At 41.2% G+C, this 13,547-nt stretch overlaps 1 protein-coding gene across 10 annotated transcripts in view; it reads right to left on the bottom strand.

The window, feature by feature from the left end:
• Positions 1-13,547, bottom strand: part of LOC127005049 (transcription factor CP2-like) — an 86,849-nt gene that overhangs the window by 9,993 nt on the left and 63,309 nt on the right. For 6 of the 10 annotated variants that reach the window (XM_050873504.1, XM_050873506.1, XM_050873502.1 and 3 more), the window contains 7 exons: positions 8,074-8,183; positions 6,027-6,128; positions 3,820-3,980; positions 3,334-3,558; positions 2,755-2,877; positions 2,265-2,388; positions 1,750-1,860 (listed from right to left, as the gene is read on the bottom strand). In XM_050873504.1, coding sequence (XP_050729461.1) covers positions 1,750-1,860; positions 2,265-2,388; positions 2,755-2,877; positions 3,334-3,558; positions 3,820-3,980; positions 6,027-6,128; positions 8,074-8,183 — 956 coding nt within the window. The remainder of the gene's footprint in view (positions 1-1,749; positions 1,861-2,264; positions 2,389-2,754; positions 2,878-3,333; positions 3,559-3,819; positions 3,981-6,026; positions 6,129-8,073; positions 8,184-13,547) is intronic. The other 4 variants (XM_050873505.1, XM_050873511.1, XM_050873509.1 and 1 more) reach the window with 1 other exon arrangement.

The raw sequence follows: 13,547 nt of genomic DNA, 5'->3' as shown, positions 1-13,547 counted from the left end.
CCGCTGCACATGACTTTCTACTCATGCTCATCCCTATACTGTCCAAACCCCTTATGCAAGAGTTAACCAGCATCTTCACTCTTTCATCCCTCACGCTGGTAAACTCTGGAACAATCTTCCTTCATCTGTATTTCCTCCTGCCTATGACTTGAACTCTTTCAAGAGGAGGGTATCAGGACACCTCTCCTCCTGAATCTGACCTTGCTTTTGGACACCTCTTCTGATTCTTTTATGGGAGCAGCGATTAGCGGGCTTTTTTTTATTATTGTTTTTTTGTGTCCTTGAGCTGCCTTCTTTGTTGTAAAAAAAAAAAAAAAAAATGCAGTAGCTTCACTTCACCACAAAGACGTATGTGTAAACATACCACACTGAGAAAAAGAAAAGAGAAATATAGTAAGTACTTTCGTATATTACATCTTCACACTAAATTTAGTGTGAAGATGTAATATACGAAAGTACTTACTATATTTCTCTTTTCTTTTTCCCAGTGTGGTATATCTATCTATATATCTATATCTATATCTATATCTATATCTATCTATATATATATATATATATATATATATATATGAGAGAGAGAGAGAGAGAGAGAGAGAGAGAGAGAGAGAGAGAATTTATGCACACGAATGAATTTAGTTATGAAGCTGTTTATTATAATTATAATTTCAGGAGTTCAATTTCTCGTTCACGAGAGCTGAGGAAAGCCATTGCGATGTCAAACTCACGAATGATCAAAACACCTGGATGGGCGTTTATATACCCTTCCAACTGGGTATGGCAACGAAAGTGTTTGCTCGTCGATGTACCGCAGGTCTGCCGCCGGTAGGCCGGCGGTCGACCGCCGACTGACCTGCTGCAGTTGCCGGTCGGAGAAATCGAAAATAGTATATGGTCGCTGGTCTACTGTCGGTAAACCGCCGGCTTACTGGCGGTATGTCGTCAGTCTACCACAGGCAGACTGGCGGTAAGCTGCCGGTCCGGGGATTATTGCCTATTTTGTCGGCGGTCAGGCCCCATTCGGCTTATCTGGAGTCATCGGGGATGGTCGCGACCGGAACCGGGAATGTGTGAGAGCCCCTTAAAGGTGAGGAAAGAGGGGGAGGGAAAGGGTGTGAGTGGGAGGGAAAGAGATTAAAAGAGAGAGGTAGGGAGGCTCAAGTAAAGGTGAGGAAAGAGGGAGAGAGAAAAGGTGTGAGTGGGAAGGAAAGAGATTAAAAGAGAGGTAGAGAGGGTCAGGTAAAGGTGAAAGGAAAATAAGAAAGAAATGAGAAAGAAGGAGAAAAATACGGGGACGGCAAGGGAGAAGAAAGAAAGGAAGTGGGGGAGGAGTGAACCAGGGAAAAGACTTAACGGCGCAATAGGCCACGACGGAAAAAAAATAGGTGGGTGACATAGGTGCTTATTTAGGTGTGTTCCTACTTACGTTGATTTATATCGTTTAAATTTTTTGGGCTAGAAAATTCTCATTTTACCGCAAAATCCCGCGATATAGCGAAAAATCCGCGATACGATACAATTTAAAAATCCGCGAGGCCGCGATAAGTGAACCGCGATATGGCGAGGGATTATTGTATATAACTAATATACAACAGCTGACAGGAAAAAGAGGGTGAGAAGAATTATTGGGATGCAAAATTAGGAAACAAGCATAAATTACAAGCCATAAGTGATAACAGTACAGCAATGCAATAAGTCAGGAAAACCAGTGTATGATTTTCTTGACTACCAATAACCAGTGGAGGGCCTCACCTTGATATAGACGCCGACTTCCTTGGTGGGGTCCCAGTCAAACTCACACGTGTTCAGGTTGCCGGACTCTTGCTTCACATCGAAGATCCCATAGGAGAGAGGGATGTCCACCTAGCAAAGGGGGAAAATAATAAAAAAATGAGATTAGGTTAAGGTGGATGACACTTACAGATTTTCTTCCTTTCACACACTATGTCCAACTAATACATCTTAAATGGGAAAATATGGACATTAAATGACAATGATGATGATGATCACAAACTATGTGGAAATGTGTGTATATCATATATAACTGAACAGGTTATGAAAGTCTACAAATTTATTAGAAACTATAAGTCTGGCAATAGAAAACCAGTATTAGAACCTTTGCCAGAACAGGATGGAATACACTATCAACACTAGAACATGAAAAAGGGCTGATGATAAATGTGGCAAAATACATGACCTTACAAGTCTGATTAAATCCTCTAAATGCATATAGGTGAGAACACACACACATACACATGCACACACACCTCTAGGATGCGTTCCCCAGGCCTCATCTGCCGCCAGCTGTCCAGCTGCTGGCGCTCCATGTATTGCAGCCGCCGCTCATGGAAGCAAACCCGAATCACACTGTGGTAGAGCTTTCCCCGGCAGCTGTATGGGAGGGACGCATACGAGGGTTAATCTGTGAGTTTTCAAAGTGTACACGAATGAAAGGAGTAATGTGGAGATTCATCAATGTGGAAAATCAAGAAAAAATGGCAGGTAGAATAACAGGATCACTTTCCTATCCTTATTTTTTGCTCATTTTTCTTTCGCAGGAGGAAGTCACTGTTTATCCGATATGGTTTTAGTTTTCTAGGTCTAAACACATGGACATAGAAGAAATTATGATAAAAGAAACTATTGATTATGGAACAGTAAACCAAAGGATGATTCACAGTCCAAATCCAAATTAGTTAAATAAAAAAGCTCTCAAAATCTACTGCTACAAAAAAATGAGGGTTAGGGAGTCCTTGCCTAGTGAGATCACCGAGTTTCTTGACCTTGATTTCGTAGGACTGGCCCTGGTTGAGGTAGGACAGACTCTCCTCGTTGACCTTGGTGGCGACGGAGGTGGCCGCCCCGAGGATGTACTGGAACCTGTCGGAAGGACAGAGTTGCTGTGCTGGCAAGACCTTGGAGTGTGTATTGTTAGCATTTGTTTTAAGTCCACTTACTTTTACTACTTTCTTGCCATCACTCTAGCTACGTACTTCACAATGACATCACTTCTGAAAAGTTTGTCATTAATAGTCTTATTCACAGACAGCAGGCATACATGAGTTGGAAGAGAAAGGTTAGGGGAGCAAGGGCAGTATGAAACAGGAAAACTAGAAACTTTTACCTTGCTCAATCCATTAGGGAAAGTTCCTTGAGGGTAAGATGCACTAGACTAATTGAGAAATATCTTTTCTCTACAAATAAAGACCTATAATGTGGCTGCACAATACTACAAAAACTTAAAAAGCAACTAACAAAACCACACAGAAACCCAACCAGCTAACTCTCTACAATCCAGGCAAGGGGACAAAATGGATATGCGCCAGGCAGCCCCACCTATTATCCTCGTAAGCCATGGGCTGCGGGGACATGGTGACCCCATCATGCACCACCTCCAGGCCTGAGCTGACCGCCACGCTGCCCAGGTGGTGGCCGGCCATGCTGGAGGTGTTGGTGGCGTTAGAACCTTGCAAGTGGGAGGTGTTGGAGCCCAGGTGCTGCTGCAGGAGCTGGTGGATGGTGGGCTGCTGGCAGTCTGAGATGCTATCACTGCTCAGGAGTCTGTGTGAGGGGGAGGAATGATTGGTCTTAATAACAGAAAACGAGGGAAAGGAATGTATCTACAAAACCTCTCTCAGAATCTCTCTCTCTCTGAGCAGCTGAATAGCCTGCACAGGATCATACACTCCAAAACCTTGAATGATTATAAAGCTAAGTTTGAACAATCAAGACATGGAGACCAGATACCACAAGATTAGAGCATTTCCCATATATTACAACTAGGTAAACACACACACACACACACAAACATAAATGGCTCACTTGAACAGCCTGTCGGTGGTGTTGGTCTGCGAGGATTCGTCAAAGGTGGCAGGGGTGGAGGAGGTGACGCTCTGCTTGTCCTGGTTAGACGAGTTTCCTTCCTCCTTGAACTGCTGCACCGTTGGCAGGGCCAGCAGAGCCTCACTCATGTTGTACGATGCCTAGAGTGCAAGGGAGGCGGGTGTTAGGCAATGTGTTGGCACCGTATGGTTCATGCACACATTCAGGCGCACACATGCTTATTTTGTCACTTCGTCTGTCAGTCTGTCAGTATTTTAAAGTCAACCATTCTCTCGCCCTCTCAAGCGCGCGCACGCAAAACACACACACACACACACACAGGTAATGAAATTATACCATGGGTAATGAATAAACTGGTAAAGTAAAGAAATAAAAGACCTGAGAGTGATAATACAGTCTGGCATGTAAATATAAATACAAGGGCAACATACAATTACATATGAGTGACTTTTAACTTTTAATTACTGTGGTCAAGAATTGTTAAGGGAATACAGTAAATTATGTGATTCAGGCTTGAATATGTAGCTCTGGTAAAGTCATCATACAGGAGGAAGCATGTAGAGAAAATGGGGAGAATTCAAAGAGCTGCAACCAAATTGTTGCCTAGGCTGATGTGAGTTTTGTATGGAGAGGTTGATCTTGACTAAGTTGGAAATCAAAATAGGGAACTTGACAAAGATGTTCTAATCAATTAAGGGATTGTAATATTTGGACAGGGAAGGTCTAATCTGAGACAATGGAAGAACTAGAGGTTATAAGTAAACGTTAAGGGAAACTAGGTGCGGAGATAACATTACAAAGTTAAGTTTCCCATATTGAGGTATTGATGCTTGGAACGAGTTAAAAGCAAAGGCAAGGAACATCATTAGTTAGATAGAAGTAGATAAAAGTAGATATGGAGAAGAGCCAACACGATTCAATCAAATCTTTCATACCACACACACACACACACACACACACACACACACACACACACACACACACACACACAAACACACACACACACACACACTAACAACCATGATGCACTCACGAACACGCTTTTCCTCTCACAATTTCAAAGTCCACTGTCAACGAAGCTCATCAGAAAACACACTGGGTAACAGGCTTCAGTGGGTCTTCCTGCTACTTCTTCATGTCCATATAAAAAAGATGCCAATAGTACTTCAAGGGTAGAGTAGCCACGGCAGTAAAAACAGCAGGAATTCAAAGGTGACTACTGAACAGGAAATTGGCACTTTGTTCTTACTATCAAACATCAATAAGTGAAAAATGTATATAAAAGAGTTAACTAGAAGGCTACTCATAAAACAACAGTCATTCAATGTAGCAGATGCAGTGGTAGTTAATGCAAAGGAAATTATTGAACATGGATGTGCATCTTCAAGGTCTGCAGCATGTTCTCGGTTGTGTCTTTGCTCCTCGTTCTGCAAAATATCCCCCGTTAATCCCCTGGCTGCAAAATGAATACTGAAGCCGTGCAAATCACTTCAAGCTCCCCGAACCACGAAATAAGTTTCTTCTCGGTGACGGTCTCAAAAAAATTCTGGCGTGATGTTGTTCCTGCTCTTGTTGGGAATCGTGTCTCGAGACTTTGCTAGCGGAGGGAACAACCATCCAAGTTTTGGAAGCTACCGTCTGTCTGCACCGATGGACCAAGGAAGAGTTGCTGGTGACTTACCAGGGCGGCCGACCCGACAGACACCGCAAAGCTCTAGGGCTTATCTCACCGTCACATTCTCTATTGTAAAGAGTTGTGGGTCTCCACAAGTCATGCTGGAGAACACTGTGAGGCCTGCCAAGTACTGAACCTGACAATGTCAAGTGTGCTATGCAGTAGTATGTTGTTCTAGAGGTTATTGTGTTGTGTTATGTTGTTTTATGATAATATATTTGCATATATACCATTTTATTCATCATTTAGGTATATCACAGTATTTCAGTATTTCTTAGGTATATCACAGTATTTCACAATACATATGACAAGTGTGTGAGTGTGTACATGTATTGCTAAGCATCTACTCTGATCCCCTCGACCCCGAGTGTTACTGTCATCTCTAGTCACTGGTGTCCTTGACCTCCTCCTTCCTTGGCAGTCTGTTACCCATCGTTAGCGTGCCAACAAGTGAGCATCAACTCAAAATAAATTGAGGCCAATCTGCAGATGTCAGACTGCAAATGGTGACCTTTTCAACATGATGAACTGCAGGTGAAGAGAGATGATGATGTTGATGGTGATGATAAGGCCCACAGCAGTAATCAGGGTGGTGGCAGTGCTGATTCCCCACCTATAGAAGGGACCAGCAGGAAAAACATCACAACTCTTGAAAGTAGACATGGCTGGGATTGTTGTTGTTTTAGTTGGTGTTGCTATTATTAATGTTGTTGGTATTAATATTGTTATGTGTGTGTGTGTGTGTGTGTGTGTGTGTGTGTGCGCAAAACAAGCATTCCATTATGGTTTAACTAATTGGTTATAAACTTTTTTACATGTATTTAACTGCGGCTTTGATTCATGCAGCCGAAAACTAAGCTCAAAAAATAGTTTTAGAAGCTTTTTGAACAAGTATAATTATTTTGAGGATTACTGCTGAAATCTAAAAACTTTGAAAACTGAAAAAACAAGATTGTACAATTTGAGTGAAGACTGTACAGTGTTAAATTTCCAAGCCCAAAAAATTCTTTCAGCTGTGATAAAAGTATTGGGCTGAGAAGAGTAAGTCAACATTTCCACCAGGGAAAGTTTAAGCTACATGAACTTTTTATATTTTGCATTGAAGACAGTACAAGTTGTGTGTGTGTGTGTGTGTGTGTGTGTGTGTGTGTGTGAAAATTTTCTTAAGCTAAGGGATCGAAAGAGTCAAGCAATCTCCAGTAAGGAAGTATTACTGCCTTGGTGCTGCAGGGGCTCCACGGCGGTGCGTGGTGTTGGCCGAGGCTGTGATGCCGTTGCTTGTGGTGGTGCCAATTGTCTAAGCTGACAAAATTAAACTAGTTTGCTGATATGCAGCTGATCACAAAAATAATATTACTCTAATTAAAAACTACACTATGAATTGATGTTGAGCAAAACATGACAATTATAATGTAAAACAAAAATTCTGTCGGCAGACACATCATGTAATTTCATCAGAAACCTTATCAATATGGTTGTTCTGCTTATGTCTTGTGGTGCCCTACTGTAGTGATATACTGTCATATAATTGCTTAATTTCTAAGGCCGTCTGTGAAGAGAAAACTTTATTAACTTGACTGTATCTACACTAAAAATATCAGCAATGGCTGTGATTTTTTTATACTATGGTAAAACAATGTTTTTCAGCATTATTACCAAATCTAGCTAATTTAAAACCACTCTTTATCAATATGGCTAAAAAAGTATCCCTGTGATGACCTAATTTCCTTCTCTGGGGGCAAAAGAGACCGTTGAGTTGACACCACTGGGGAGCTTCACTGCCAGCCGGGCCGACAGACATTAACACTTCCTTAGTAGACATTCCTTGTCTTGACTTTCAGACTTTTCAATTTTGTTCAGTGACAGAAAAAAATAACCTACCATCCCATCTTGGAAAAAAATAAAATAAAAATATGGTTAATGATGCTTTTTAGCTTAAGCCCCAAATTTATGAAAAAAATAACATCTTGCATCAATTTTCAGTTTAGTCTTTTGGAATGAGACACTTTGTAAGAACACTGCTGTAAGTCAATTCCACATCCAAGGGTTAATAAACAAATGAGTACTTGGTAAAGGACTGGGAAGAATGTTCTACTCATGCAGGCTGCTGCGGCAAAACAGGCAGGACTACTTTACTAGGAAATCTAAATGGAGGTCTTGTCTAATGAAACAATTGCTAAGCATTCTTCTACTTGTCCATTCAGATCTGAAAACTTTCATTCATCAAGGCACTATAGCAGGCTTTTCTTCTTTGTTCTCTCTTGTGGTTGTGGCCTGTCTTTGTCGAGTATCTCAATGGTTATGGAAATAAATTAATGAATGCATGATTAGGCAAATAAGAGAATCAATAAATATAATGAAAATAAATAAGGAAAAAACATAAAGCAACATCACAACACAACAGTCTGGAAAATATTTTTTTATAATAAGATTAAAACTGAAAAAAAAAAAATTAAAATAAATACGACAAATACAATAAAGGATGAATAAAAGTAAATAAATAATAAGTAAAAATAAACACGCCATATCCTCCGCAGCCTTGACTCACGGCGACTCACCGTGCTGATGTCAACTCCAAGGCCGGACAGGGAGTCATCCAGATCGGCAGCGAGGCCTTGGTCGATGTCCTCTGACTCCCACGGCCGCTGGTGCCCCCCGTCCATGTAACCTGCAACACAACACACACGGCTTAAGGGAAGCTCGGAACTTATTACGATTTTTTTTTTAATTGTCCTTTTCTTCTTTTTTTTTTTTTTAGTTGTCCCTCAAAATTCCAAGATTCTCAAATTCCTGGGACAACAATATATGCATTTGTGATGGTAACACACACACACACACACACACACACACACACACATATGGAAGAAGTCACAGTAAATAAAGAGGAGATATATAAAATGATGGGGGAGCTGGAAGAGAGGAAAACAGTAGGAGTGGATGAAGTCTCAGGTTATATATTGAAAGAATGTAGAAATGAATTGGTTGGACCAGTATATGATATCATTAAATGCTCAATAACAACTGGTGTAGTGCCAAAGGAGTGGCAGAGGGCTGAAGTGGTCCCCATATACGAAAGTGGAAGGAAGGAAGAACCCCTGAACCACAGACCTGTATCATTGACCAGTGTAGTATGTAAAATATGTGAGAAAGTGATAAAACAAACAATGGACAAGATTTCTAAAAGTAAACAATATGGATTCAGAAAAGGGTGCTCATGTCTAACAAACTTACTGAGCTTTTACTTAAGAGTGACAGACAAAATACAAGAAAGGGACGGATGGGTTGATTGCGTTTACTTGGACCTGAAGAAGGCGTTCGACAAAGTTCCACATACAAGACTGCTGTGGAAGTTGGAAAATAAAGGAGGACTGAAAGGGAAAATGAAGAACTAGATGGAAAGCTACTTAAGGGGAAGAGAGATGAGAACAGTGGTAAAGGACATAAAATCAGAATGGAGAATTGTAGAGCGTGGAGTGCCTCAGGGATCGGTATTGGCACCAGTACTTTTCCTAGTATATGTAAATGATATGCCAGAGGGAGTATACAGTTATATGAGCCTGTTTGCAGATGATGCAAAACTGCTAAGGCATGTAAGAAACAGTAAAGACTGTGAAATTCTGTAAAAATACCTGAACAAGATTTGGAAATAGAGTATGGAATGGGAGATGGAATTCAATGTGAAGAAATGTCATGTAATGGAAATGGGCAGGAGTGAAGGGAGACCAAAATGGACATATAAAATGGGAGATGGAGAAATATTAAAGAAAGTTCATGAAGAGAGAGATTTGGGAGTGACAATACAAGATAATAAACAGCTCAAGAGTCATGTTAATCGAATATTCGGTGATACGTATAATATGGTGAGAAATATAGGATTAGCATTCCACTATATGGATAAGGATATGATGAAAAAGTTAATAACCACTATGATCAGATCAAAATTGGAATATGCGGAGGCGGTGTGGTCTCCCCATAAGAAGAAACACATAAAGAAACTAAAAAGAATACAAAGGATGGCAACAAAAATGGTTCAAGAGCTGGAGGGATTGACATATGAAGAAAGATTAAAGGAAATGGACCTACCAACACTAGAACAAAGAAGAGAAAGGGGAGACCTAATACAAATTTATAAATTATTGAGCAAAATGGAAGAAGTAGAAAATGAGGAGTTACTACTAAAAGAAGGAATAAACACCAGGAACACAAGAGGACACAGTAAAAAATTGAGGAAAGGAAGATGCTTGAGACATAAAGAAATATAGCTTCCCACAAAGAAATAGAGAGGTTTGGAACAGACTAAGTGAGGCTGTAGTATCGGCGAAGAGTGTGCAAAGCTTTAAGGAAAAGTTGGATAAATACAGATACGGAGACGGGAACACACGAGCGTAAGCCCAGGCCCTGTAAAACTACAACTAGGTAAATACACACACACACACACACACACACACTTGTAGGAAGGCCACAATACACACTTATTGTATTTGTTTATATACACACATTAATAACACTGATAAAAAAGAGATGATGAAGAAACTGATGAACAAGGGAACATGGAAAAAAATGAAGAAGACAAGATGCTTCAAAAATAACAGGAAATACAATTTTTCACATGTCTGCATTGAACATCCTGGACAAGGAAACCGTCCGGTATGTAAAATTACACGAGTTTACAGCTAAATTTGAGACAGACTTAAAGACTGGAACCCCTAAGCGTAACTCCGTTCCTGCATATCACAACTGGAGAAGTACACGGACTGCCTTCAGCCTTCAGGGTGAGCTCTGATTTGCTATCTCCATAAATCACAGTCTGCTGATCTGCTAATCTTCAAAAATCATAGAGTGAAGCTGTTGCCTTATCTGGTCATATAACCTGAACTGTGCTTCATAAAATGTGGTGAGTCATGTTCCAGTATCACTTCTTTCAACTGTCACACCCAAGGACTGATCACATGCAGGACTTGTGGTTGCAAGTCAGGTGAGAGCTTGGAGCTGGGACTTTAAGGCCCTCATCACTATCAATCTTGTGATTGCACAATCATGACTGAACAAAACTGTAGTGTTGGAATTTTTTAGATCAATCACGACTGACCATGTGTGGTGAAGATTCCAATTATGACGGGTACACGGAACAGCCACAAGTTTTGGTGTGAGTTCATTGAACTACATAGAGGCGCTTTGGAAGGTAAAAAGTGATGAATATGAAAAAAAATACTTGAAAGGGAGTTTATGATATATTACCGAGAAAAAAAGAAAAGGAAAAAGCCTTTCTTATTCCTTCAGCAAGTTTATGTGGGTAAGATGTTTCTTTACCTATGCCACAGCTCTATTCATAACTTTATTTCCCTTCTTCGTTTCCAGCCCTCGAGCGCAAGGCAGAAGGCACTGCAAGCGGCTGTTCTGTTCGCGTTTACTTGACGAGTCTCTGACGACAACTGAAGATTGCACAATCTCAGTGCTATTATAGTGTGTGGCGTGGCCTAAAGCAATGATTGCAAAATCACATGATTATGTATGGCCAGTTAACATTGTGTGTGTGTGTGTGTGTGTGTGTGTGTGTGTGTAATTCACCTCTTGGTTTGCTGCGGGTCTCTCTCGAGACAGCCAGCCGTTCCCCTACGGAAGAGCATAGAGCTCGTAGTAACAATCATCTGTGTGTGTGTGTGTGTGTGTGTGTGTGTGTGTGTGTGGTGCTATATCTGCCTGCAGCCTACTAAGAATGTATGCCAGACACACGACTGCTTGCATACATATGCAGTAGACTGAGTAGCGCTTGGAGGGACCCCCTGGGTTGGCGTCATGGGGTGAGTGAGGCACCCCCCCCCCCCAGCGAATGCCCCTTAGTGACTAATAGACTGAGTGTTTCACCATTGGCCGCTGCTAACGTTAGTATGCAAATGGCCGTGACAATAGTCTAAAAATACACTGTGGAAGAGCTGAGCAAAGATAAAAGGATACGTTTTCTCTTGTTCATTTTACTATCACTAATAACAATGTCAATGTCCGTAGCTAATTCTCTCTCTCTCTCTCTCTCTCTCTCTCTCTCTCTCTCTCTCTCTCTCTCTCTCTCTCTCTCTCTCTCTCTCTCTCTCTCCTATTTAAAATACCACACAGCCTGAAACCCAGACAATTTTCACAAAGACGGGGCCCTGGTTGCCAAACAGTACATTTACGCAATTCCTCCTTCCTAATACGACACATGGGTTCGAAGTACACACAGCAGTACGCTGAATCCCGACAAGACCTCAACCCAACAGAGAATGGAGCCGGGACCTTACACAATGAGATCAGCTGACAATTAAATGAAGCAAAACCTAATACATTTACACATATTTTCCATTCCCATATTTCCTTTTCCCTCTCTTTAATATCCCAATCAAACGGTCTCACTCCCTTCCCCCTCTTCTCTTCTTCCCTCCTCTATCTCCTTTCTCCTTGTTCCCCATTTCTCCCATCTATTCTCGTTCCTTTGTCTTTAATTGGGTAGACTTCTGCTAAATGTAAAATGTTAATAAAATCCTGTTTGTTTCTTCTTACCCTCATTCTTTTCCTTTCCTCTTCCCTTCCCCTCCCTTCCCCATGGTTCATTTTCTTACTTCCCTTTCCTTCCTTCTCTTCCTTTCCTCTTCCCTTCCCTTCCCTTCCCCATGGTTCATTTTCTTACTTCCCTTTCCTTCCTTTCCCTTCCCATCCTCTGACCCTTCCTTTTCCTTTCCCTTCTGTACCGTTCCCTTCCCTTCCCCCCTGGTTCATTTTCTTACTTCTCTTTCCTTCCTTCTCTTCCTATCCCATCCTCTGACCCTTCCTTTTCCTTCCCCTTTCCCCCTTCTTCTTTCCCCTCCATTCATCTGACTTTAATTCCCTTCCCCTTCCTTTCCATTGCATTCCCTTCCCCCTTCGTTCATTTACTTGCTTCTATCTCCTCCCTTCCTCCTTCCCTTCCCCTTTGATTCATGTACTCAACTCTCCTACCTTCCTCCTTTCCTTCCTTCCTTCCTTCATTCATTTACTTCTTTCTCCTCTCCTCCATTTTCCCTTAAGAAACTCTCCCTAAGCACCCTTCTACTAAATACAGACGCGCAACTAAATAAATATAAAAAGCTAAAAATAAATTGCTTCTCTCCTTTTCCCACTTCATCTGGTCCCCTTTCCTTTACTTTCCCTTCCCTTCTCCCTTCGTTCATTTACTTCTCTCTCCTCCTTTCCCCCTTCCCTTTCACAGCTCTCCCTCAACACCCTTCTCTCCTGATTAATGTCGCTAAATAAATATAAAATGCTAATTAAAAACCTGTTTCTCTTATCTCTTCATCTGCTCTCCTTCCCTTTCCATTCCATCCCTTCCCTTCAAACACCCTCTGGCAGACCGTACAGCCTCTTACTCTGCCCGACGGTGTAAAACATGTAAATAAATAAAATAACATAAATAAAAATAAAACGTATGTATTGCTGAATAACTAATCACTAAGAGGAGCAAAGAAAGAAAAGGGAGAAAGGCGAAGGAAGAAGATAAAGAAGAGGGAATGAAGAAAAAAATGAAAAAAAAGTAGGAAGAGAGTGAGTGTTTATAGATTGCAAACTTTCACAGGAAGAGTAACTTACTTCCACGAGCAACGGGCGGGTGCAGGGTCAGCCCCGCCCCGCACCCTGCCACACACACTCAACACTCCTCGCTTCTCTCACATGTCATCTATTTACTACCTTTAAATGAATAATCTTTGTTATTATCCTAAAAACGAAACCTCCACTACCCCACCCGCTAGTGTCTCGAGGAAATACTGTAAGAATAAGACGAGACAGATTATATTATTGTACTCTGCAAGCCATCAAAAAGCAGAGAATTGATGAATAGAGGAGAAATACGAAAAAAAAAAAATACAAAGGAAGAAAGGTGTGAAATTTGCGAACTTTCGAGAAGAGGAAGAAGGAGGAGGAAGAAAAGGAGAAAAGAGAAGGGTTGTTTGTCTCTCCAGGAGTCATGAATCCCTTAAGAGACATATTAGGTATACAGACGACCATTCGAACCCAATACTAATGA

This window comes from Eriocheir sinensis, chromosome 29 (genome assembly GCF_024679095.1).
Source record: "Eriocheir sinensis breed Jianghai 21 chromosome 29, ASM2467909v1, whole genome shotgun sequence".
Taxonomy (NCBI): domain Eukaryota; kingdom Metazoa; phylum Arthropoda; class Malacostraca; order Decapoda; family Varunidae; genus Eriocheir; species Eriocheir sinensis.
Note: the sequence above shows the minus strand (reverse complement) of the source record. Positions and strands in the feature narration are given on the sequence as shown.